Source organism: Thamnophis elegans, chromosome 3 (assembly GCF_009769535.1).
Source record: "Thamnophis elegans isolate rThaEle1 chromosome 3, rThaEle1.pri, whole genome shotgun sequence".
In the NCBI taxonomy this organism is placed as follows: Eukaryota; Metazoa; Chordata; class Lepidosauria; order Squamata; family Colubridae; genus Thamnophis; species Thamnophis elegans.
Genome location: NC_045543.1, coordinates 77,373,487 through 77,400,374, shown reverse-complemented (window position 1 = coordinate 77,400,374; position 26,888 = coordinate 77,373,487). Strand labels below are relative to the sequence as shown.

Sequence of the window (26,888 nt, the reverse complement as noted above, 5' to 3'; positions counted from 1 at the left end):
TGTATAAAACCAAATACTTAAGGCAAGATTAATCAGAATATTGCACACAGTGCTCTTTGTTACAAAGATCATAAATTTCAACCTTTCACCATATACATTCTATTTTGGAAGAAATCTAGACTTATAGTAATAACAGTAGCCAGAATGAATCAAACCTTTTATATCAGTTAAGTTTGTGCACATGATAGCAAGCTGTTCTCAGAAACTTTATACATCTAATTATGCTGCTTTATTATCACGCTATTGAATACAGTAGACAATGTACTATAATCTATTCATTGCAATTGTATAAATTATTTAAAGGGCTTATTAGTACAATAGGATCAAAAATAACTGCAGGCTTGTAATGGATCAGGTGATGAGCCCAGTGACAAATTTCTTCTGTGAAAACAAATGTCAGAATTTTACCTAATGCTTAATTTTCAGAAACTGCCTTGTTAGCAGACTCTTTTCTACTATTATTTTTTCTCACTTGGGTCTGCGGTTTTCTTATTCCAAGCTATTGCAGCATTGACAAACTTATTTACTTTCAAATGAATCCTTATCACCTCAAAAATTATGTATATAATAATAACACTGATAAACCACATAATTTGATTGACTTGCTCATAAAAGTATTGAAGAAGCCAATAATATAGATGTTCTTCATTCATTTTAAGTTAAAATAGTGTACTCCAGCAAATGTTTTCTGCCAATTCTGTAGTACAAATTTAAAAATTAACTATTGCTTCATCTTTAGAAATAAAACTACTGCTAAAAGTTAATATCAAATTACTGTTGATCATTTTTCAAATGTCAAGTAAAAACCCATTAAAAAGTAGTTTCCATTGTAAACTGTTAGTGGTAAATCTATACTTTAATATCTCTAAAAATTGTTGCTTTTTTTCTTTGTCTTGAAGAAATAATTTTGAAATATACATTGATATGTATTTTTAAAAGCTGCTAAGATGCATGTCTTACTGCTTTCTGTCACTAATAAATTCTGAGGTTAACTGCACATGCATATGGTTGAATCTTTTTATGTTTCTCAGAATTATGTTGCAGACTGCCTGATTTAGTAATAGCACTAAACCATAATTTATTTGGTGTTTTTTAGCATAAAATTTGAACTCGTACACTATGATTGATATCAATCATGATTTCTTAATTTGGATGGGTACACATATTGTGCTAAACCAAGCAAATTCTAAACTATGTTATATTTTAGGATTTAGTGTTCATATGTTTAGTAGTCTGAACTGACTAGAGGATAGTTTAAAGCTTTTATCACAGTTCTGGATATATAAATCCTTTGTAAATAGTAATTTTATTAAACACTAGACAACCCATAACCCATTGAGTCATAATTCAAAGATATTTCAGTGCCTTCAACAATGACAGAACTTTTAACATAGTGGAAAAGTTAATAAAAATTCAGGAATACATTCATAAACATATCTGCCTTGAAAATAGCCCCTGTTGAATTTTATAGCACATCGGATATCAGTACAGGAAACATTTTATGGCATTTTGTTCTATGTCATAAACCATTTTATGATAATATTTATGTCATAAAATATTTTATAAAATTTGCCAACTTTCCATAGAAGCCATGGGTGCTGGATTTTAAATGCATCCTGTAAGTTAGTTCATCCGAAGTACCTGGGTTTAAAAACTGTTACTCTATGATGCAATTTCACCCAGTTAAAGGTTACAGGAACTACAGTTTTAATAGTATATAGATTACAATTAAACACTAAAACTAAGAACTAGAATATGCAAAAAAGGGAAAAAAACAAGAAAGAAAAATAGAAAAGAAAGAAATATATAAAGAAATAACTTAATCACAGCAAGTCCAAACAATTTTAGTAATATATCATCTTCTCTTAAAATACAGCAAATGGTGTCTTCTATCCAGAAAGAATTTTAAAAACATCAGGATTTTTCCAAAAAAAGGATTCTTACAATTAATTTCAAAATCTTAATTCAGCCCCTTCCTCTGTTTGTAAGTTTCCAAAATATAAGTTCTAATAACCCCTTTGCTGTTTATTCCGAAAATGATTTTTAAAGTCCCTAAATTTATATTTAAAACTTATTTTGCTAAGAATTGAAGGGAACTCACCTTGTGCTGTAAAACATATTGATACCAAAGTTCCTAATGAGTGAAAATAAGCAGTTAATAAGCAGTTTCAAAAGTGATTAGAAATGGAAGTATGCAATCACAGTGTCCATAAAGCCCCCCTCCATAATTTGAACAAAGAGCTTCACATCTTTTGGAGGTTCTTTCTTGTGATCTCCTTGTGCGGAGCAACTTATGTGTGATCTCAAATCCTCTTCTTGTCCAGAGAGGAATTACAAAGGGATGGTCTATTCAGTGCTTTTCATTCTGCCACTTTGTTAGCCCTGCTTTTAGCAGAGGCATCTTCCGTTCATTATTTTTCCCTGAAAGTCCTCAATATTGAAATCTTTTGAATTCTTCACATTATTTTTATTAATGACATTTTGTGTATTAGAAATATTAACATTTATATACTCATGTAAATCTGGAAAGTCTTAATTAATGCTAAGGGTATACATATTTAAGGATTTCTTAATAGACTGTCTACAGAGATTGGGTAATAACTGTCATTGTGTGATGAATAACTTTGCCAGGTCTGCATGAAAGGCTTTTTAAAGCAAACCTCAGCATGCTTAGCTTGGTTTGATATCCTGTTTGTCTTAATTACAGTCAAGGAAGAGCTTGGCTTCTTTCCCAACCTATGTTGAAGGTAAGCTGTCAACCTGTCTTTTGTTTAAATTTAAATTGGTCTATACGGATATATAAAGTGGGATGAATTATTAAACTGAAAAGTTTTCAGATTCATTTGAATGTTTTCTGAGATCTTTAATTATGCATAAAGAATGAAAGAACATCTGAGAAAGAAGCGGGCTTTATCACTTGAGATTGCTGAGAAAGAAATGTCATCCCTGAATGATTCACCTTTTTTAAAAAAAATAACAAGTTTCAAGATTTGTGGATTTTTAGAAATAGGACTAAAGAAATAACATTGAAAGAAAACAATAAACTTTTTTAGAACACTAACTTCTTCAACTGTTTGGTCTCTCAGCAGTTTAATTAGAATTTTAGTCATATAAAACTATTTTTCTTTTAAAAAGAAAAAGAAAAACTAACAAGAACTAATATTTAAAAGAAAGAAAAAAAGAAGGAAGAAAAAGGCAAAGCCAAAAGTGCAGGGGGGGAATATATATATTAAAAAGTAGCTTCTGATTTTTTGACAGCAGTTATAGATGTAAATTAATCTCTTATTCTGGATTACAGCATTACTTACATCACATTTTTCTATAATCAATTTTGTTTCTATTCATCAAACTGAATAGAACATATATCATAGTTTCATTTTTTTTCCTATTTCACACAAAAAGTCTGTAAGAACTCTCCAGTCAGCATTAAACTTAGTCTCTTTTCTCTGATCAAAGCAATTAATGTGACCATCTCAGCAAATTCCATCATCTTCACTATTCATTTCTCCATTGTGGGTAATGTCCAATCTTTCCACCTTTGTATAAATGTATGTATAAAAGTAAAATTCCTTGACTTCTTCACAACAGTTTATTGAATGGTTCCAAAAGAACACTTCTGGTTTCAATTGTATATTACTCTTTAAAATTTTCTGAATTAATATATGTTATTATGTAATGTTATTGAGTTAAAATTTCCAACAGTTTTGCACAGCTATAAAGCATGCTAAAATATCCATTGTAAATTTGAAGTACTTTTATATATTCTAGACAATTTTTCAATTGAAATATACCAGCAATATATCATTTTATTAAAAATCCCCTTTAAAGATTATAACATAATGTATATTTTAATTCTTTTGAGTGCATATTCTCCTACTGTTCCATTTATACATTATAATCAAATTTTAGCCTATTTTATATCTTCCTTCACTTGTTTTTCAACATTTATGCATTTTAATATGTTCATCCTTTGCACACAGTTATATTTCAAACACTCAGTCTTAATACTTAAAACCAATACATAAATCTTTTTAATAATTGTACATGAGAAAACTATTGATAAGTGTAGCCTTCTATTTCCAGATATTCTCTTTTATTTTATTTTGGATTCCTCTTGACAAAAATTTCAATTTCCCACCTTGTTAGTAATTTGTGTTTACTTATCATTTTTCTTCAATGAAATTAATCTAGTGCTGAGAGCTACAAAGATATTTTTAGGCACAATCTGGGTTCATGTCTGTTCCATATTTTCAATATTGCACATCTAGCAAAATTATTTTTAAAATCTACATTATCCTTAGTTTTATCATACCATAAATATCCATGCCCTCCAAATCTCAGATCATGTTCTTCTAGTTGCAAAAGCCCCCTGTTTATCAGCAATATCCACTCTTTCATCCAAACTATAAATGGCAACCTGCAAAATATAATTTCAACTCAGTTAACCCCAATCTTATTTTTGTTTTTTGTATCTGGTAACACCTTATATCTAACTCCTATTTTTTCCACTGCCACACAAATTTATATATACCTTTCCATATTGCATATCAATTATGTGGAAAAGTATATCTAAATTTGTGTGGCAGGGGAAATATAATATATATGTCCAAATGGATATTGTCCTGAAAAAAAATAGCACTTTTATGTTAATTATAGAAATTCTCCCTAGCAATGACATTTGTATTTTCACCCATCTTAACATATATTTTAATTTCATTCCATGTCTTAGTGTAATTATTTTGAGATAAGATACAGTTTGTATTTGTGATATTAATACCCAAGTATTTTACCTTTTTCTCAATCTTAAAACCCATTTTATTCTTTATTTTTGATCTTATATCTTCATAGTTTTTGTTAACATTTTGCCTTTTATTTGTTAACCCTAAAATTGGCCAATGTATCAGTTCTTTTAGAGGAGCAGTGGCTTAATGATGCTGAAAATGGTCTCTGTTCCAATAGTTCGATCCCTAGCACTGTATGGTGTGGTGAACTCCCGTCAGTTGCCTTAGCTTCTGTCTACTTAATAGCTTGAAAGCATGTTCTATGTAAGTAGATAAATAGGTACCACTTCAGTGGGGAGACAAGTTGGTGTTCTGTGCAGGCAGTCAGGTTCCTGCCGGCTCTGAACCTTCTCAGTTGCAGTGTCCATTTACAAGGCAGCTCTGGCAAAGGGTTTAGAATGACACTGCAGGAGAATCATTTGTCTTTCTGGTGCGAAGACAGTTCACCCTCCTCTGGTGCATTTTAGGAAGTGCTCAAGCATGTCCTACAACAGAGCTGGTAAATTGCCAGCCAAAATACTTCTCTGCAATAGGATTGTGGCCTCATGGCTAATGTAACAATGCCATATGCTGAAAACAACAACCGGTTCTTTTAGCCTTCCATTAATATTTCGGTTCCCTTGAAAAGATCTTCTAAAGCTAGCATCAAAACCAGCTACAAAACATCTTCACTTATAAGTGTCTTAAATTTTTTACCTCCAATAAACTTCTCATCCTGTCTAATGTCTCCATTCAATTTTGAGAACCAAACTCAACAGAAGAGGGGACAGTGGATAGCCCTGCCTTGTTCCTTTTGGTATTGCATATGTTCTTGTCAGATCTTCTTTAACAATAATTTGTGTTTTCAAGAAAGTATACATCTACTTTACTCATTTTATAAAATATTCTCAAATTCAGATAATCCCAAATTTTAAATAATAAAAATCAGTTCAAATTGTCAAAAGCTTTTTCTGCATGGAAAAAAAAATAATGCAGCTTGTTTCTCATCATGCTGTTCCAAATATTCCACAACAATGTCTAATGACATTATCTTTTAACTATCTTTTACATAAAAACCTATATTGAGCTTCATGAATAAAATAAATATTTACAGTCTATCAGCTATGTTCACAACTTATAATCATTCAATAATGATATTAGTCTAAAATTGCTTGTTGAAGTCAAATCTTGTCCCACTTTAGGTATAGTGCTATATTACTGCAAGTCTCTAGCATTTTTCTCTTGTAAAATAGAATTCATTGAAAAGAATGCTCTATTAAATTCCATGTTAGACCTTTGTAATATATAACTAAACCAAAAATTTAGAAAAGTCAATACCTGTAACTCTAATTCAAAATTATTTCTTCCAGATTCCTTTTACATCTGTTGTGATTTTTCTATTGTCTCTTCCCCAACCTTCCAGTTTTTTAAAGTTTTTTTAAATTACCTTGTCTTTTGAATAGAATGCAGTCAAAATATCTTCCATCTAAAAGTAAAAAATGCACACCTAATTTATCCCAGTGAAACCTTCTTTTGCATTAATCTTTCAGGCAAGAAGGAGTATTATTTACATAGAAGTTGATAAGGATTTCTTTCAAGAGAATTATATCTGCGTTATCAATCCTCAATTTTATATTAAAATGTTGCAGGATTTGATCCATTGTCTTCTTTCTCACAAAATGGACCAAAATATCCCTTGGATTATTTCTTATTCTTGCAAATAATGAATTTATTCTATGAACTATTTATCTCCACCTCTGTGACTTCATCTATTTTTCCCCAATGCTATGAATTTGGAATTAGTGACTCAGGCAGTTTTTTGCTAAGTTGATCAAACACTTTTGAAATAAATCTAATGTAATTGCTTTCTCTGAAGGCTGTTTGCAAAACTCTTTTTAGTCATGCAATCTTTTGAGTCATCACTGTGATAATCCAAGAGTGAAAGGTTTAGACAAAGAAAAAAGAAAAAAAAAAAAACTTCCCCTTCGGTCCCTTCTATCCTATAATTTCAAGTCCAAATCACATCTATATTTGCATGGTTACATTTATTTATTTAGCGTATGGCCAAGCCTGAAAAAAAGGAAACTCACCAAGAGGAATTATTATCTGTTCTAAAAGAAAATCTAATTCAAATGTGCCTAAGAAATTAGGATCAGATGACTTACTGTTAATCAAGGCTACATGGCAACTGTGAATTTGGATAAAATCCTATATCTCTCAGGTGCTCAACTAGTGAGTGAACCATGAAATTTTTGTTTCTGCAGTTCACTTACAGGTAGTGACTGTCCAGAAAGCAAGCAGGTTATTTCATGATCTCTCCTTTGTTCTGAGAGATTTTGGTATCCAGCATTGGCTTTATGGGCACCAATCTCTACTATGAGGCTATTTTTGTTTCATCAAAAATGGCTAGATCACCATTTATCCTTACCATAAACTCTGAATGAGTTCAACAAAATCCCAAGAAGAATTTCAAGGAATATAGGTCACCGTTTGGGAACTGTTGTTTATTCTCTTTACTGTCCTTCATGGTGATGGTGGTGATTTACTTTGAAGTTTCTACTTTTATTAACACAATTTATTAATGTTTTAATATAAATTTGTCTTTTGTTTATCGATTTAACATAATAGTTATTATAAAGTGTTTTTTTTTCTAAAACCTTTTTCCATACTAGGGAAGAGATTCCAGCCCAGGCCACATTTTCTTGCAGTTCTCTGAGTCTTTTAATTTGCTTCCTCAGTGATGCTTCTCACAGATAAAAGTTCCTCCTAGGATCAACAGAGCATTTATCCTGATATAGGTGGAGCCACTTTAAGGAATCCCATTTGGGACTGAATTGGTAGTAAAACTAGCATTCCTTCACCAATTTCCTCTTACCTGCTATTTGACAGAGAAGGAAACACACATTTCACATCACCTCTGTTTTGTCATATGTTACTTACCTTGTTGCATCTAGCATAGGATTTGAACATAATGATTTTTCTAGCCAGATTCAAGAAAAAAACTCCACCGTCATCATCACGTTTACATCTTTTTCTCTCTTGCATGTCTGTACAGTCAAGGGTCTGTGGTAAATGGCTAGTGAGAAATCCTTGGTTGGACTTTACATTGACATGCTAACCAGTGTTTTTGTCAATATATAGTAAAGGATTGGTACCTAGCCCTTTTATATTAACTTATAAAATCATTTTAATATAAAAGGCATATAGATTTTAGATTCAAATCTCATTTATCTGTAATTCAAGTCATATCTGCAAATGCTACTTTAAAAAAATGGTTATATGATATTTGTGCTTTTCAGTCAACTACTAGGCCACATATATGGATCACTAATTCTGCATGGCTAATTTGCCTCTAAAAGATCAGAAGTGAACTGAATCTAAGCACACCTTAAAGCGAGGTTATTTTTCTGCATGCTGATGTTTAGCATTAAAAATAACAGTAAGGAGTAATAATTTTGCATGCCTTTGGCTGTATACTAAATTATATTCAAACATATTAGGTATGATATTTGTTTTTAAAAAGAAAAAAAATTAAAGAAACCCAGACCTGAAAATTGAATAAATAACAACTGAAATAGCTAGTGGCTTCAATTTGTATTGCTTATTTTTCCTTTGGTTTATGCATTCATAGACCTTATTGGATGGATTGATTCTGTTTTATTTTACTCCTTATGCCCTAAAAGCCCTCCTTCTGTGCATGTCTATGGGGATTAAGTAACAAAATATGTATTGTGACATTGCAACACAAATATCATTCCTATAGTGCAAAACTCTGGATTCAGCAGATGACTCTGCTTTTCTTATTTTTTCGCACCACAAACCCCAGAGATAATTGTATCTGTGGGACAATGACCCAGTGCAACGATAGGTAAGGGTGCATCTTGCAGTCCTACTTTGAAACATTTGCTATCTCAGCACACTAGTTCTTGTTCTGAACATTCTTCAGAATATTCTAGATCTGTAAATAAAATCTAATTAAGTTGTATTGCAAACACAGCTTTACAAGTCAACAATAAATTAGGCTATTTACAATTCTGTGTATTCTTGGAGAATGAATTACATCTAGCATATTAAGATATGCTTCTCCAAATACTTGCATAACAGTTTCTTCAGTTATTGGCATCTACATTTTAATTACACAGGCACAAGTTTCAAATGGTTTTTTGATTCCAACAGTTGCAATTTTGGTTGAATATTAATTTTATATTACAGTTTCATATTTAATTTTGGTCCATGTGATTTCTGTTTCAACCAAAAAGATTCAGTTCCGTGATCTAATTACTATATGCTTGGTATTTTAATTTTCCAGTCAACTTCCCTTCTGCCCTTTTCAAGTTACTGCACACATTTCAAAAGATGCATTTATATTATTATGCCAGGTACATAATTAAGATAGATGTTTATGTCAGAGCCACTTGCAGTGACATGTTGTATGTATGTATGTATGTATGTATGTATGTATTTTATTATTTGTATGCCGCCCTTCTCCGGGAGGACTCAGAGCGGCGAACAATTCAAAGGGGAAAAAAAGGTGGGAACATAAAAGACTAAATACAAATAATAAAAGTAGGCAACAGTCGCACAACCATACATGTCGAGAGGGGAGGGAACTCATCACCCCCAGGCCTGCCAACAAAGCCAGGTTTTGACGGCTTTTCGGAAGGCCTGGAGAGAGGTGAGGGTCCGAATCCCTGCGGGGAGTTCATTCCAGAGGGCCGGAGCTGCCACAGAGAAGGCCCTCCCCCGGGTAATAGCCAGGTGGCATTGGCTGGTAGATGGCACCCGGAGGAGGCCAACCCTGTGAGATCTAATGGGTCTGTGGGAGGTAATTGGCAGCAGGCGGTCTCTCATGTTATTTATTTATTTATTTATTCATTCATTCATTCATTCATTCATTCATTCATATGTCCTCTTCTCACAATCTCATGGCAGTGATTCTGGTGATGTGCATGTTAAAACAGCAAGAATCTCACAAACTAAAATGTCTGACGTTCAAACAATTATCTCAATTTATAGAAAACAATTTTAAACAACAGAGCTGATCTCTGGCTAATCAATGTCTACTTCTAGCTGCCTATCTAGCTCCACGGCTTGTTGCTATTGTTTAAGATGAATATTGGCCATGTCATGAAGCTAATACATGGCCATGTATTTAATTTACTTTTTGCCCTCAACGTTGGTTATGTCAGTTGGTATTCCTTCCTTTCAAGCTAATGATGGATAATCAAGGCTAAAGAACAATGGGCATTGCTAGGGCAAAGGCATGAATGCGCTCTCTGCCTTTCTGAGATGAGAGAGAGAGAAAATATCCATTCAGGTTGTTTTGCTTAAGGGGCACTTCTCAGACAACAACAAAAAAAATGTCAAAATAAATTAGATTATCAAGTGTTTTCTTTGTGATAGAGAAGAAGATATTCCTTCTGTTCATTTCTGATTGTATCAAATCTTTTTGGGAATGATGAATTTCAGCCACACGAGAATTCCATTTGTAGCCTGCGTATGCTAGTACTGATAATAATATATTTATTATTTCCCTGTTAATATATAATTTTGCCCAATAATTCAATTTTTATATACTGTAGTTCCAGGGCCTTGTGATCCTGAAGATTTAATCGATGGAATCATATTTGCTGCCAATTATCTTGGCTCTACTCAACTCCTTTCAGACAAAACTCCGTCCAAGAATGTGAGAATGATGCAGGCTCAGGAAGCAGTAAGCCGAATTAAGGTGAAAATCAGTCACTCTCGTGATGTCTGAGTTGCAACTGTGACCAATCCATACTTTATCTCTGTCCTGAACCGTACTCTGGAAATAGTTCTATTATTGAATTGATATGTTTTGTTATTTTTATGCATAGTCTGCTTTCATAATTTGTAGATTAACATTTTGTTATAATTGAGTCCAGAAGGAAGCTAATAGATTGAAATAAATTTATATTTTTAATGCATAGTCTGTTTTCATAATTTCTAGATTAACATTTTGTTATAATTGAGTCCAGTAGGCAGCTAATACATTCAAATAAATTTATCTTCCCTTTATTGAGAGATAAAGAATGCTCATCTGAAAGGGAAATATTGTTTCTACAGTTGTCAGCTTGCTAATAGCAGCTGGCCATGAAAATCAAAATTGCCAAAAATGATTGACAAATTCTCAGAAACAATAGGATTACAATAAGCCAAGACAACACTGATGTGGCAGTTAAAAGGGAACTGAGGCATCTGATAAAGAACATATTTCCCATATAACTTGAGGGAGTAAAATGGGACCTATCAAATCTCAAATTTCAGAATATTCCAAACTAAATTATTATACGAATGCAGAATTAATACAGGTGAAACTCAAAAAATTAGAATATCATGCAAAAGTTCATTTATTTCAGTAATGCAACTTAAAAGGTGAAACTAATATATGAAATAGAGTCATTACATGCAAAGCAAGAAAGTTCAAGCCGTGATTTGTCATAATTGTGATGATTATGGCATACAGCTCATGAAAACCCCAAATCCACCATCTCAGAAAATTAGAATATTACATGCAATCAATAAAACAAGGATTGTACATAGAACAATATCGGACCTCTGAAAAGTATAAGCATGCATATGTACTCAGTACTTGGTTTGGGCCCCTTTGCAACAATTACTGCCTCAATGCACCATGGCATGGAAGCTATCAGCCTGTGGCACTGCTGAGGTGTTATGGAAGACCAGGATGCTTCACTAGCGGCCTTCAGCTCTTCTGCATTGTTCGGTCTCATGTCTCTCATCTTTCTCTTGGCAATGCCTCATAGATTCTCTATGGGGTTCAGGTCAGGCGAGTTTGCTGGCCAATCAAGCACAGTAATCCCACAGTTATTGAGCCAGGTTTTTGTGCTTTTGGCAGTGTGGGCAGCTGGAAAATGAAGTCAGCATCCCCATAAAGCTCGTCTGCGGAAGGAAGCATGAAGTGCTCCAAAATCTCCTGGTAGATAGCTGCGTTGACTCTGGTCTTCATGAAGCACAGTGGTCCAAAGTCCTGTTGCTCAGTGGTCCAAAGTCCTCTTTTCTGATGAGAGCAACTTTTGTCAAAAGCACTAAAACCTGGTTCAATGACCGTGGGATTACTGTGCTTGATTGGCCTCTCCGTTCTTCCTCCATACTCTGGGTCCTTGGTTTCCAAATGAGATGCAAAAGTTGCTCTCATCAGAAAAGAGGACTTTGGACCACTGAGCAACAGGACTTTGGACCACTGTGCTTCATTAAGACCAGGGTCAACGCAGCAGTCTACCAGGAGATTTTGGAGCTGCCCACACTGCCAAAAGCACCAAAACCTGGTTCAATGACCGTGGGATTACTGTGCTTGTTTGGCAAGCAAACTCGCCTGACCTGAACTCCATAGAGAATCTATGGGGAATTGCCAAGAGAAAGATGAGAGACATGAGACTGAATAATGTAGAAGAGCTGAAGGCCACTAGTAAAGCATCCTGGTCTTCCATAACACCTCAGCAGTGTTATAGGCTGATAGCTTCCATGCCACGCCGCATTGAGGCAGTAATTGCTGCAAAAGGGGCCCAAATCAAGTACTGAGTACATATGCATGCTTATACTTTAAAGAGGTCCGATATTGTTCTATGTACAATCCTTGTTTTATTGATTGCATGTAATATTCTAATTTTATGAGATTGTGGATTTGGGGTTTTCATGAGCTGTACTCCATAATCATCACAATTATGACGAATCACGGCTTGAACTACCTTGCTTTGCATGTAATGGGTCTTATCTCATATATTAGTTTCACCTTTTAAGTTGCATTACTGAAATAAATGAACTTTTGCACGATATTCTAATTTTTCGAGTTTCACCTGTATATGTGAATCAGAGTCCACAAAGAACCAGGAATTACAAGGGAAAGAGATACAGCTCAGACAATGTTTCATAAAATTGGATTAATTTACATTCAATAGGACTTTTTACATAATACATCTGGGTCTTTAGGTAGCTATTTACATTATGGCACTGAACCTCTTAATATGGTAATTAAAATATAAAATGAACATATTGTAGCAAATCAGCAAAGTACTTTTTCTTTTACTGCAGAATTAAAAATTGTATAAATATATGCAAATAATGGCATTGTTTGGTTTCTCTAAAAGTGATTAAACCTTGGCATGAAATTTGAGCTTTTCAGGTCATTCATTAGTAACTATAAAATGCAAAATGAATTAATAAAAACAGACAAAATTCCATTCCATTTTTTCTTATATTGAGTTCTGCTTTGCCAGTGACATATTCAAAGCTCATTAGCAATCAAACAAATAGTGGTTTAACTCTAGCGAGTTTAACCTTTTTTGAATCTTAAAAGTATAAAAGTATTTTTGGAGATTAACCTATCTTTTTTAAAAACTAATGTTAGTAATGTTATAGATACTGCTCAGTCCAGCAAGACTTCCTTAAATCTCATTGATTTTGTTAAGCTTAAAATGAATGGATGATTAAAGATGCTCAACTTTGGCTGGAGTTTAGGCAATATAATAAATACTGAAATATGTTACAAGTTAAAAGCAGTACATATTTATAAATTGAATTGTTTCACATTGTCAAAAGTGGCACAAAACTAAAGTGTCATTAAAAAGTACCTCAAATAGTTACTAAAATAGAAATAAATCGTATCTTTTTGTATAATTTTAAATGACAAATGTCTGTCACATGGTTCTGTTAGGCTTGTATGCTTTCTATGAAACGAAGGATGAAATACTGCTAAATATTTGAGGTTCTTTTGAAATCAAAATCAGCTTTGTTCATATTGTTTTGCTGTAAGTTCTTCATCAACCACCATACAACAAATGAGACATTATGAATAATACATTGGCTTCAAACTAGAGCTACGTTGCAAAATGACTTGTTTCTTAATGTTTGGCGCATTAGCAGTTTATTAAATTATAAAAAAAGATAATCTAATCTAATATTCTCAGTCTCTTGGAATTAAGAAAGCAACTCCATTAACAAATATATTTTCATGTGATCTGTTCCCATTTAATGAGCATTTTCTAGTTTATGCGGAAAGAGGGAGTACAAACTCCTATGTACAATGGGAGCAGATGGAGATGGCAGTGTAATCATAAAATAAAACACTTCCTTTTGCATCTATTTCTTTGTGTGTCTTCCTCAGCAAACTCCATACAGTCTAGTCAGCTTAGGATATGCATTGTTTTTACATTAAGCAGCCTTACTGTTAAACTCTTTTCACTAGTTAAATAAATCTTCTGGTAAATCTGTTGCTCAGAAATCAGGATCTGGAATTTCACTGCATAATGAGCAACGATGTTGGATGAAATTTTTGGCTTGCATTCATAGAAACACATTTGTCACCTCTAATAGCATTTGCAAGGATGAATGTAGTGATAAGATATTGACGAGGAGCAAGAAGACCCAGATTCTAACAGCAGGAGGTTTGGGTCAGTCGTTCTCTCTCAGCCAATCCCCCTCAAGATTGTTAATTGTGGGGAGAAAAGAGGAAGTGGGAGCTCTCTGTGAGCTTCTTTGAGCTTGCAAAGCTGTATATAAATCAAGTAAACAGGACTAAATAAATTATTTTATTAAAACTCAGAAAATAATTCAACCCCCTTGTCTAGAACTTTATTAAAATAAACTTTATTTTGTTTTTTCATATGTAATTTGCGATTCAGAATAATTGTTTGACACCCATTTGGCTATCTACGATGGAAGCATATATGCACCCAAATTTAATTAATATGGAAAATATTGTTATATATAAAGAGTTATTGAACAGACAGGGGGAGATTAAAACTAGATTAGAATTGGCATCACAAGGGGTACAAGTAGAATGGTGGTCTTATGTACAGATACAATCAAGGTTTGCACAGGACAGGAAGAAGGAAGATTACTAAAGATTACACAGTGATAGATAAACTTTTGATAAAGACAGAAAACAAGTTGATCAAAGTGCTGTATAGATTTTTATTGGAATATAAACTCGAGGAAGAACATGTCAAAGAAACTTTTCGCCTTGGCGAAAAATTTTGGTTATAATGTGGAATTGGCTAAGTGGAAAAACTTTGGATACTTAATCAGAAACTAACATTGGCTACGATGTATAAAGAAAATCTTTATGTTCTACAGATGGCATCTCCCCCCAGCATGACTCTCCAAAATGTTTAAAAATCTGGCCCCAAATTGTTGGAAGTGTAAAAAAACACCAGGCACTTTTTATCATATGTGGTGGAATGCAATGAGGACAAAAGATATTGGAAAATGATTCAATCATGGTTGGAACAAATGGTGGGAGACCAAATTTTGTTTAAACCAGAATTTTTTCTCCCAGGCATAAATACCGGAGGGGTTTAAAAAAATGTACTCTATCTAATTATACATGTACTAACTGCGCCGCGCATAACTTTTGCACAGTATTGGAAAAAAGAAAATACATCATCAGAGCTAGATATAATCAGAAAAGTGTTGGCCTGTGCGGAAGCAGATAGGCTCACTCTTGAACTTAAAAATAAAGGGGAATCAGAATATTTTGAAATCTGGAACAGATAAGACAAGATGAAAAGACTGGAACAAACTGTATATATTATAATTGGACAAAAGGATAGATAATGCACTACCGTGTTTCCTCTAAAATACAACAGGGTCTTATATTTTTTGACCCACAAAATATGGCCTTGGGCTTATTAAAGGGGAGGGCTTATTGTTTTTGGGTTGCCGGGCATCTGCTCCCTTGCAACCGGGCTTCTGAAGAACCAGGTACAGCTTGAGGGTCAAATCGCTGTGTTGCGCCCCCCTTTCCAGCCGGGCACAGCGCAGCTGACCGATCTAGTGGTACCTGGAAGGCACCAAGCAACAGGCACCTGTTCGCCACCCTCTGCCTCCCGCGGCTCAGCGCCTTTGGAATGCCCCTAGCTGAGTGAATGGGGCTCTGCATGGCTGGAGAGGGGGGTTGCGCGAGCGGCTTTTCGACTCCCCGCTTGCGCAGCTCACAATGCCCTTGGCTCACAATGCCCAGGGCACCTCCGCTGCTGGCGCCGCCTGCCTCTTGGGGTTTTTTTTTTCCGGCTTTCAAAGCACGGAGGACGGATGTCGCTCTGGGAGTACGCTCTATGGTAGCGTACAACCATAGAGCATATTCCCAGAGCGGTATCCTACCTCCGTGCTTTGGAAGCCGCAACGGAGGACAGATGCCGCTCTGGGAGTATGCTCTATGGTTGTAGCCAACAACCATAGAGCATACTTCCAGAGCGGCATCCGTCCTCCGTGCTTTTAAAGCCGGGGGAAAAAAACCAAGTGGCGGGCGGCGCCAGCAGCAGAGATGCCCTGGCTCTGCAGGTACTGTAGAGTTAGCCAAGGGCATTGTGAGCCTGTGAGTCGCTCTAGCGGGGAGTGGAAAAGCCGCTCGTGCAACCTCCCTCTCCAGCCATGCAGAACCCCATTCACTCATCTAGGGGCATTCTGAAGGCACCAAGCCATGGGAGGCGGAGGGCGGCGAACAGGGGCTCGTGTTACTTGGTGCCTTCTGGGTACCGCTAGATCGGTCAGCGGCGCTGTGCCCGGCCGGAAAGGGGGGTTGCTGGACGGCTGCTTGTGAGCGTGATCACCTTATGGCTGCTGTGTTGCTGCTGCGACAGCACAACACAGCCATTCGACCCTGAAGCTGTGCCTGGCTCTTCGGGAGCCCGCTCGCAAAGGAGCAGCTGCCCGGCAACCCCCCCTCTTCAACTGGGCACAGCGCCGCTGACCGACCTAGCAGTACCCAGGAGGCACCAAGCAACGCGAGAGCCTTTGCCCCCCACCTCGTTCCCGCGGCTTGGTGCTTTTGTGATACCGCTAGGTCGGCGAGCGGTGCTCTGCCTGGCCGGAGGGGGGTCTTATTTTTGGGGGTGGGCTTATATTTTTGCCCACGCAAAAAATGTGGCAAGGCTTTAGTTTCAGGACAGGTCGTATTTTCGGGAAAACATGGTAAGTAGGCTAATAGTTAATGGTTGAGACTAATTGTGTATAATGTGGATGTATGGTCACTTCGACTCTGCGGTATTGCATTGTTTTAAATGTAAAAATAATGAAAATATATTTCATAATAATAATAATAATAATAATAATTGTTTGATTTTACATTGTGACATGAAGACATACATCTAAAGTAGACCGAAAGTGTTTTATTTGTTTTTAAATATATAATTTGCTATTCAACATAATTCTTTGATCTCACATTGTGACATGAAGACATATATCTAAAGCAGACTAAAAGTGGGTTTTGTTTTTGTTTTTGTTTGGTTTGGAATTGGTTTGTACCAATGTCTTCATTTTGAAAATAATCTCATGGATGACATTTATTGAATTCTGCTCTATAAGGAGGCCACAGTCCCTAAGAAGTAAGTTTAAAGTAATAAGATTCTCCTTGCAGTGAGAAAGGGACAGCCTAGCAAACTATTTTGGTAGCCTCTGGGGAAATAATATCCACTGATAGTTGCTAGTTTTATTTCATAGCATTGATGCTGAAGGTGAAGGGGTTGATGGTGACATCTACACATCTTAAAGTTCCAAGGTTGAAAAACATTGATATCAATGTATTGTACTGCAAATACCATGGTTTCTAGTCAACACCAAGAGCCATGCTGGTTGAAATGTATAAAAGTTGTAACATAAATGAGAGAGTGTAGGTTGGAAAGGCTGTTCTGATGTACTGTATACACAGTTTAATTAGGTGACACCAACGGATGTACTGCTATAGATCCCTGGTTGACATAGAGTCTCTACAAGATGTTAGCTAACTATTCTCCTTTTTTTGTTTATTTCATGCTAAGCAGATGGCCCAGAAATTAGCCAAAAGCAGAAAGAAGGTGCAGTACAATTTCATCAGCTTGATGTGTTGTCTAGCTTTTGTTATTTCATTTTACTTTTTCTGCATCTCTCTTTGTCACATTTTTAAAACAAACCCTGTATCCAGCAAATGTTCCTCATTAAATGTTTGAACCACCATGTAAATTGACACATGTCAGATAACAAGTGGCCCAATTTGTACATATTTTGCTTGTTATTAACCATTTCATGACCATAATATAATTATTAATGAAATGAAAACATGCTATTGCTAAAAGCACATCCCAAATATAGAGCTAATGAATGCTTGTTTAATTTTATAAATTAAATCTTTCTTTCCAAAAAAGACAAGTTATATTTTATTTCATTTTAAAATTTCATTTCTCTTAATTAATAGATGTAACAAAATTGCTGGATGCAACCAAATGGCTTACTTTTCTTATATAAAATTTAAATTATATAATTATGTGCAGTATACACATTATAGAAAGCATTTTGATGCAAACACAGTTCAGCAGTGGGCAGCAAAATACAATAATGTGATATTCTAGAGCAGTGTTTCTCAACCTTGGTGACTTTGTCCTGTGGACTTCAACTCCCAGAAGTCCACAGGACTTAAAGTCACCAAGGTTGAGAAACACTGTTCTAGAGCATTGTACAGGGCCAACATTTTCAGCATTTACAATTATTTTTTTCAACAAATAGATATGTTATGCCAGTTGAGGTTTTAATAAGCTTATTTACTGCACCTTCAGTTATAAAAAACAATATCAATATCATTTGGTGATTGGCATGTGATTTTTTTTTTAACCACAGTAACCACAGTGATATTTAGCATGCATTGTACATATGTTATGAATAGCTCATTTTAGTGTAATAATACTTACATTTGTATGGCTGTAGCAAGTTCTACATTTTTTTCATCATTCCTAACAATAAACTTTATTGTAGTGGGAGTTGGAAGTGGGATTATTTTACTATTTTTGCAATTCTTATGACTAACCGTTTAAACTGGTAATGCTTCGACCTAAAACAAATATCATGAATATGAATGCACACGAAAGCCTGTTTTTATGACAGTGCTTTTACTTTGGCGAAGAGGGGAATTAATACTGAGCATATGTAGGGCATTGGCTCGTTTTTCTTCCCTCTTCTTTTTGGGTAGCCAAAACAGCATAATGCCATCTCTTCATCTCTACCTAACTGTGCCTTGAGCTCATTAGCCATAATTAATGAAAGATTGGCTGTTGAACTGATTTAAAAGAATCCGGGGAGAGCTCCTATGCCAGAAAGAGGACAGAGGAGAATGTGTTTTCATGTCAGGAAAAAATATCACACAGACCCAGAGTTGGGAGGAAATTCACCATTTTCCATCACTCATATTTCATACTATTTCTGCTTATCATTAACTTCACAGTCAAATAGTACATTTTGTAAGATTTATTTTATTCATATCTAATCCAATATTTTTAAAAATATGGCTTTTGAAGTACATATTTCCTAATGACAAATGGCTTCAACTGCAGGTTCCTGAAGGTGAATCTCAACCTATGACTGAAGTGGATCTTTTCATTTCAACACAGAGAATAAAAGTGCTAAATGCAGACACCCAGGTATAGCAAACTCTGTATAAACTATTTTACAAGGATTGGAAATACATCATGGAGCCATTTCTTCTTTATTTCCATTTACTTCTTGCCTTACTATAAAAAAAACATAGTTTAGAATTTTTGTAAGAAGATGAAATAATTTAACTGCTTTCCAAATTTGTTTACATTAAAAATATCATTTCTTATTTTAAACATAACTTTTGCAATGATTGCTTATTGGAGTGATCAAGAATGCCAGCAAGCAACAGTTTCAAGGGGGGGAGGGGAATACAGTCCTAGATTTTAAAATATTCAAACTTCCATATTAGTATCAGTCATAATTCACGTACAATGACTAAGTTATTCCTCTTCAAAATAAGGTACAGGTAGTATTCCACAGGATCATAATTGGGCTCAGAATCTGTCATTGAGCAAAGCGGTCATTAAGCAAAATGCCATGTGACCACTTTGCTTACTTATTGCCATCCTTGCTCTCTTTGGTCAGTTGTGAGTCATAAAATGGACTTCCCAATTGGTAGGGCAGGAAGCCTGAATCCTCACCCCTGCCCCATCAGGAAGAACAGTCAAGAGAATGATGACATTTGAGGGAGATGCGGGTTTTCCCCCTCTCAGGAGGAGAGATCCCTTGGGATGCTGGAGGAATGGAGTTTTAATCTGGTAAAGATACTAGCAAATACCATCATTCTGAAAAGCTCAAACATTGGCATTCACTATCTGGAGAGGAAAATGTCTTCCAGAACAATAGCATTTTCTAGAGTTTTTGCTAATTTTAAGGTCTGTTCTTCTGGCATGGAGAAGGATTTCTCCTCCTGTACTGAGCAGAGGGGGAAATAACTTAGCAAGCAGGGGGAAAAGACCCCAAATCCAATGTCCCTTTCCTGCCCATTGACTTTCCTGGAAAGCCAACAGAAAAGATTACAAATAGTAATCTATGTGATTCCCAGGTTCTTGGCAACTGGTCATAAATGTCAACAGGTTGCCAAGTGCCTAAAATGCGGTCATGTGAAGGGGCCAGCTTGATTTTTATGATGGCTGGAAGTGCTTTACGGGTCATACAGCATCTGTTCTGAGGCCACCATGACTGCAAATAATCATCAGCCATAAGTCAAGGATTACCTGTACACGCCAGGATCCCAATAAGTATTTTACAAGAGACTCTTGTGATCTGGCAGGTGGCAACTCTTATTCTTCCTTGATTTGTATAGGTGATGAAGGTTTCCTTTAATTTGGAAAACTCAAATTATATGGAATGCCAGTGTTCTTAAATGGTTATGTTAGTGATAAAGAACACTAATGCAAGGGTCTTTTTTTTTTTAAGGAAACAATGATGGATCATCCTTTGAGGACCATTTCCTACATTGCAGATATTGGAAATATAGTTGTATTGATGGCTCGAAGGCGAATGCCAAGATCAAATTCTCAAGATAATGTGGAGGCATCTCATCCTTCTCAGGATGGGAAGAGGCAGTACAAAATGATCTGCCATGTTTTTGAATCTGAAGATGTAAGGAACGTCATCATTTCTGTTTTTGAAATCAATATAGAATCCTCCTCTTTCATCAGGCTGTTTGTTGCAATCCATAGTTGTAGGGCATGAAAGAATGCATGTGCTGATCCTGATAGAAAGGAACCTATCAGTAAGAGAAAGGTTGTCACTTGTCTAGCCTGCTAGTCATTGTTTCTCCCAGACCATGTCCTGAATCATGGAAATAACAGAGACATAGGTAAGAACTCTTTTCTAAAATGGTTTTCAAATAGAACTCTTAATGGCAAAAGGGTTGAACAAACAAGAAGGCTGCTAAGGAGCTGGGGAACACAATGGTGAGGTAAATGAGATAGTTGATCCCTTCTATATGGATGGCGAGATCTGAGTTAGTTTCTTTGACAAGGTAGGGTTCTTTCTGGCCAATAGTCTTGCTGACCGCCTTTGTGGACACTTGCAGTGTAGGGGACGTTGGCTCCACCTCTTTGACTTGTGTGGCCAGTGACAGCTGCCTCTCTATGTTTTTATGTGACTCTTTCAGCTGAATCCTTCAGGCTGATAATCCTCTCCATCTTCTACATCTGAACTGGCCCTGACAATCATCACAATCAGAGTTTATAACCAACTAAGATTAATCCTACAATAGACAATATTTGGTGATGAGAAGCATGTACAAAAAGAACAAAAAAAAATAGGAGTATGTTTTCTTAATTTTGGGTGCTACCCTCAGGCTGAGAGAAGAGTGATGGTTTTGAACAATGCCAGGAGAAAATGATGCAAAACCTACACTATCAATGTTTTTCTTTAATCCACTAAACCACGAATGATGGCTGCAAGATTACGGTGACCTGGCCATGAATAGACCAAACCAAGAACTTGAAGGGGGAAAATTGCTCTGTAAATACAGTTTTGTCTGTCTATTTCTTTCTGTAAAGCTTCATCATATTAGAAGGAAAATCTCAGAGGGTGCAAATGAGCGTTTATTGCTTGAGTCTAGTAGACATTCTGAACAATAAAATCACTCCCTCCTGCTTGCTATTCCATAAAGTGCTCCATCCATGCAATTGTTGAGGCCAGTAATTTGAAGCAGCTTTTCAAATTGAGGACCCAAATGACTTTTTAGGGTTCATCTATTTCCCTCAGGCTCTTTGTAACCTTACTCATGGTCATGCATTGTTTGATATATTGCCATATATTTCACACCCCAGCTTATGGTGGGGTTGGAAACCTTTTTAAAATTTCTCTGCTCCTACTGGATTTCCTTAACTATTTTATTATGTTTTTTTTCCCTTTTACAACTGATATAGGCACAGTTAATTGCGCAGTCCATTGGCCAGGCATTCAGTGTGGCATACCAGGAGTTCTTAAGGGCAAATGGAATAAATCCTGAAGACCTGAGTCAGAAGGAATACAGTGACCTCCTCAATACTCAAGATATGTACAATGATGATCTGATCCACTTCTCAAAGTCTGAAAACTGCAAAGATGTATGCACCTCTTTATTTGCAATACTTTTCAGCTAAGAATCCTCTCACCTAATTTTCGCAGCTAATTATAAAGCTTCTGTTAATGAGTGACTTCCTTCAATAATATACAGACTTTTATTTACTTTTAAAATCTGCAAAAACAGTTATTTTCTCTCTTCCCTACTCTCCTTTTTTCATCTTTAAAAATGTTCACACTTTGGATTAACATGCTTTGCATTCTGTTGAAGACACAACTTTCCAACGTTTTGACATACTGGGCATCACTGTGAAGTGGCAGTAGGGAAAAAAAGCTAGTTATTTTATCAGCAATTGCTTTCCTGTTGAGGTAAAATATTTGTAAGAAAAGTTATTTAAAAGTCTCCATACAATTAAAGCTGTTTTTAACTATAAAGTTTGAAATACTACATGCAGAAGAATAGCCAGGGTACCTGTAATTTGGAAATATTTATATTCAATTAAAATGCTAATATATTTACTTCCTTTATTTCCACTCAACGGTTGCATACCATTTATATACTTTATATACTTTACTTTAGATACTTTTTATTAAAGTTGACTTTTTAAAAATGTTCATATTGTAGTTGTATGGGTAAGGCAAAAAGTGTTGCCAACTGGGGCTGCTTTGCAGGATTGCTACATTTCGTAACAGAGAATTGTTTCTGATTTTTCTTCTCTTCCATCCAGGTTTTCATTGAGAAGCAGAAAGGTGAAATTCTAGGCGTAGTGATTGTAGAATCCGGGTGGGGATCCATCTTGCCTACAGTTATCATTGCCAATATGATGCATGGGGGACCAGCAGAGAAATCTGGAAAGCTGAATATTGGAGACCAGATCATGTCGATCAATGGGACTAGTTTAGTTGGCCTACCACTGTCTACATGCCAGAGTATCATAAAGGTACAGAAAATGATTTTTTTTGTTTATTTAAAGTAGGATCCTGACTCTACTTAACCAACAGCGGCTTTCTCGGTTTAGCAAGCTAAAACTGGAATATGATATCTCAGTATGTAAGAATTGGGGATAATAAAAGTTATTGACAGAAATAGTACTAACTATTCCCTTTATACAGTAAGTTAAAGCAATAGTCCACAAAGAAAAAAAATCATAAGTGACTGCTACTATAAGATAAAATCAAAATAATGAATGTTTATCAAGAAGTGCCATCTTTTCATACATATACTGTGATGTTGTGTACATGTAAAAAGGCAGCTTTTGTATCATAAGACAGCAATACACATTTCATTACTTGTTCTCCTCAGCCCCCTGTGAATCTCTCATTCAGAAGCGAGGGGAAGAGGCCCTGGAAAATGTGAAGAAAATATAATGGTGTTAGTGTATTTCTAAATGCTTCTGAATGATAAAAAATTTCTAGATTCGTTGATAAATAAAAGGGGGACATGATAATTTTTTTAGTCCTATTAGCAGCAACAGCCAGGAAAATTAATTAAACCAACCTTAAGATATGGCTGTCATTATCATTACTGTCTTTATCAGGGTTAGCAGAGATCACTTCCCATGTTTATCTGCCCATCCAATCAGTTCAGATAGGTCAACTCCCTCCATGTCCTACCTTTATGAGATCTCCATCTGATGGCCCTTTAAAGCCATCAGATCCTTTAAAGCCGTCTAACATAGAAGGAAGGCATGTGAAATTGGCATCTGGCGTATGCATAACTATATATTTTCTATTTTAATGTTGATTTTGTTTTGTTTATTTTAGGGGTTCATTAATTTTGAAGGTGTTGCTTTCTATTTTATTCTGATATTGATTTTTATTTGTACTGAGCCTTCAAGAATAGGTGGCAGGAAAATAAAGGAAAAGAATAAAATAAGTTGTCAGAAATGGACAACGACAACTTCCCTAGACTGTAGCACCATTGTACAGATCTTACTGTCGGGGTGGAAGTTTTTCCTTAAATAGAACCTAGTTGTAGTTTAGCTTCCTTATTTCTGATCCTAGTTTCTGTGTTAAAGGAAAATAATTCCTGAACATCTTCCTTGTAGCATCCTGGTCTGTACTGAACACTGATATCATATCTCTCTAGTCTTTTCTCCAGACCGATCCCAGATATCTTCAACCTGTACTACCCACCCCCCCCGGGTTTGTTAGCCGCCCTGAGTCCCTCCGGGAATAGGGCGGCATATAAATGCAATAAACCTTTAACCTTCAACCTGTCTTCATAGAGCAATGACCTCAAGTTCCTGTAATGCCTTTGTTGCTCTTCTTTGAGTGTGTTATAATCTGTGGCAATCCTAGGAAAATATGTTGCCCAATATTCCAATGGTTTTGTGAATGTAGAATGTAGAAGTGATTAAGGCTATTACATGGCTTTGATACAGAATATCTGAACTGAACTTTTCTAGAGCTGCTTCACATTGCTCTTATATTTAGCTTATGTTATGACCACAGTCAAATCATTTTCCAATATAGTGATTCCCAAGGCACAGAGATCACTGTCTTCTATGTGTGGTCTAAGTTTTTCTTTCCTATATGTAAGTAATAACTTACATTTCTCCCTTATGAAGGGCATCTTTGTCCTCTCAGCTCAGTCTTCCAATCTGTCTGGATTAGACTGCAATCTCATTTTGTACCCTGAATGTTAGCCAGACCTTCAAATTTTATGTCATCTGAAAATGTGATATCCACCCATCAATCCAGGTCATCAATAAAATATTGAATAGTATTGGCCCCAATGGTTCTACTGCCCAACTCAATATAAGGGCATTAATTCATAGGTACTAAGTGGCAGTAGTCTTCCACAACAGCTCCAGTTTCTCATGTGGCCGCTTGGGAAAATTAATTGCCTACCGTTTAACTGATATAGATATTATAATTATTTATTTTTGTATGCCTTGCTTCTATGTTAAGAATAAATTAAATGTAATGCTACCCAAATACTTTTTAAAAGTAGACTTGCCATATTAAGGTCTACTGCAGATTTCAAAAGAGTAATGTGAAAATCCTGCTATCTTGTATTCCAGGGTTTAAAAACACAAGCCAGAGTGAAACTGAACATAGTGAGATGTCCTCCAGTAACTACTGTACTCATTAGAAGACCAGACCTCAGATACCAACTAGGCTTCAGTGTACAGAATGGCATAGTAAGTAATATTCAATATAATTTCTTATTCATAATCCTATTTATTGTATATATTTTAAATGCTTCCAGTTAAAACATTATCATGTAATGAGAATACTGAGCATGATACATTGTTGTTGTTCTTGTCATTGTTATATTATTATTATTATTATTGTTGTTGTTGTTGTTGTTATTATATAATTGTATCACAGCGACCAGTTGTTCCGCCGGTTTGGCATTGGTTACTAGTCGGGCCCCACCCAGGGGCCTAGGACGTCGTAACGTATTTTCGTAATATGCGTGCAGATCCAAGCAGTGCGGCTTTTTGCATTTGACTGATGGTGATTTTGTCAATTTTTAACTGTTTTAAATGTAATTCCAGTGCTTTTGGAATAGTACCCAGTGTGCCAATTACCACTGGAATTACCACTGCTGGTTTGTGCCATAGTCGTTGAATTTCAATTTTTAAGTCCTGGTATCTTGCGATTTTTTCATTTTCCTTCTCAGCGACCCTGCTATCACCTGGTATTGCGATGTCTATGATTGTGACCTTATTTTTCTCAACCAGTGTGATGTCTGGTTGTATTATGAGCCAGTATTTTTTCGGTTTGTATATGGAAATCCCACAAGATCTTGACCATCTGATTTTTGGTGACTTTTTCAGGCTGATGTTCCCACCAGTTTGTTGCTGTTTTAATATTATAATTTTTGCACAAATTCCAATAGATCATTTGTGCTACTGAATTGTGCCGCAATTTATAATCAGTCTGCGTGATTTTTTTACAGCAGCTGAGTATGTAATCAACAGTTTCATCAGCTTCTTTGCAAAGTCTGCATTTGGCATCATCAGAGGATTTTTCGATTTTGGCCTTAATGGCATTTGTGCGGATAGCTTGTTCTTGCGCAGCCAGGATTAGTGACTCTGTTTCTTTCTTTAATGTACCTGTTGTTAACCATAACCAAGTTTGTTCACTGTCCACTTTATCTTTTATTTTTTCCAGAAATTGGCCATGCAGTGCTTTGTTCTGCCAACTCTCCATTCTTGATTTTATCACATGTTTTCTGTATTCTTGTTTCGTCTGTTGGGCCTTCAGTAGTTTTTTGTTCTTTACTTCAATTAATAGATGTTCTTGACTTTCTTTTAAATAATCAGCCAGTGCATGTTTTTCTTCTTCAACTGTTTGCTTCACTTGTAATAATCCTCTGCCACCTGATTTTTGGGGCAGGTATAGTCTATCAGTATCACCACATGGATGTAAACTATAGTGCATTGTCATTAGTTTCCTGGTTTTTCGGTCCAAAATGTCCAAATCAGCTTGTGTCCAGTTAACTATACCAGCTGTGTATCTTATAACTGGTATTGCCCAGGTATTTATGGCCTTGATTGTATTTCCACCATTCAATTTAGATTTCAAAATTTTCCTAACTCTGTTGGTGTACTCTCGCCTGACAATAATAGTTTTTACTTTTCCATGCTTGATATTATCCAACTGCAGAATGCCTAAGTATTTGTAGGCTTCATTTTCGTTGCATTTAATTAGTTGGCCATTGGGCATTTCAATTCCCTCACATGCAGTGATTTTGCCTCTTTTTATGGATACAGTGGCGCATTTTTCCATGCCAAACTGCATTGAAATATCGGTGCTGAATACTCG

General features: G+C 35.7%; 1 protein-coding gene across 1 annotated transcript in view; it reads left to right on the top strand.

Moving 5' to 3' along the window:
* APBA1 (amyloid beta precursor protein binding family A member 1) overlaps nt 1–26,888 on the top strand; it is a 98,704-nt gene that overhangs the window by 63,984 nt on the left and 7,832 nt on the right. Inside the window, exons 4-11 of the mRNA XM_032212644.1 lie at nt 2,708–2,747; nt 10,343–10,488; nt 17,561–17,593; nt 19,100–19,186; nt 20,502–20,687; nt 21,974–22,153; nt 22,838–23,050; nt 25,136–25,255. Of these exons, the coding sequence (XP_032068535.1) occupies nt 2,708–2,747; nt 10,343–10,488; nt 17,561–17,593; nt 19,100–19,186; nt 20,502–20,687; nt 21,974–22,153; nt 22,838–23,050; nt 25,136–25,255 (1,005 nt within the window). The remainder of the gene's footprint in view (nt 1–2,707; nt 2,748–10,342; nt 10,489–17,560; nt 17,594–19,099; nt 19,187–20,501; nt 20,688–21,973; nt 22,154–22,837; nt 23,051–25,135; nt 25,256–26,888) is intronic.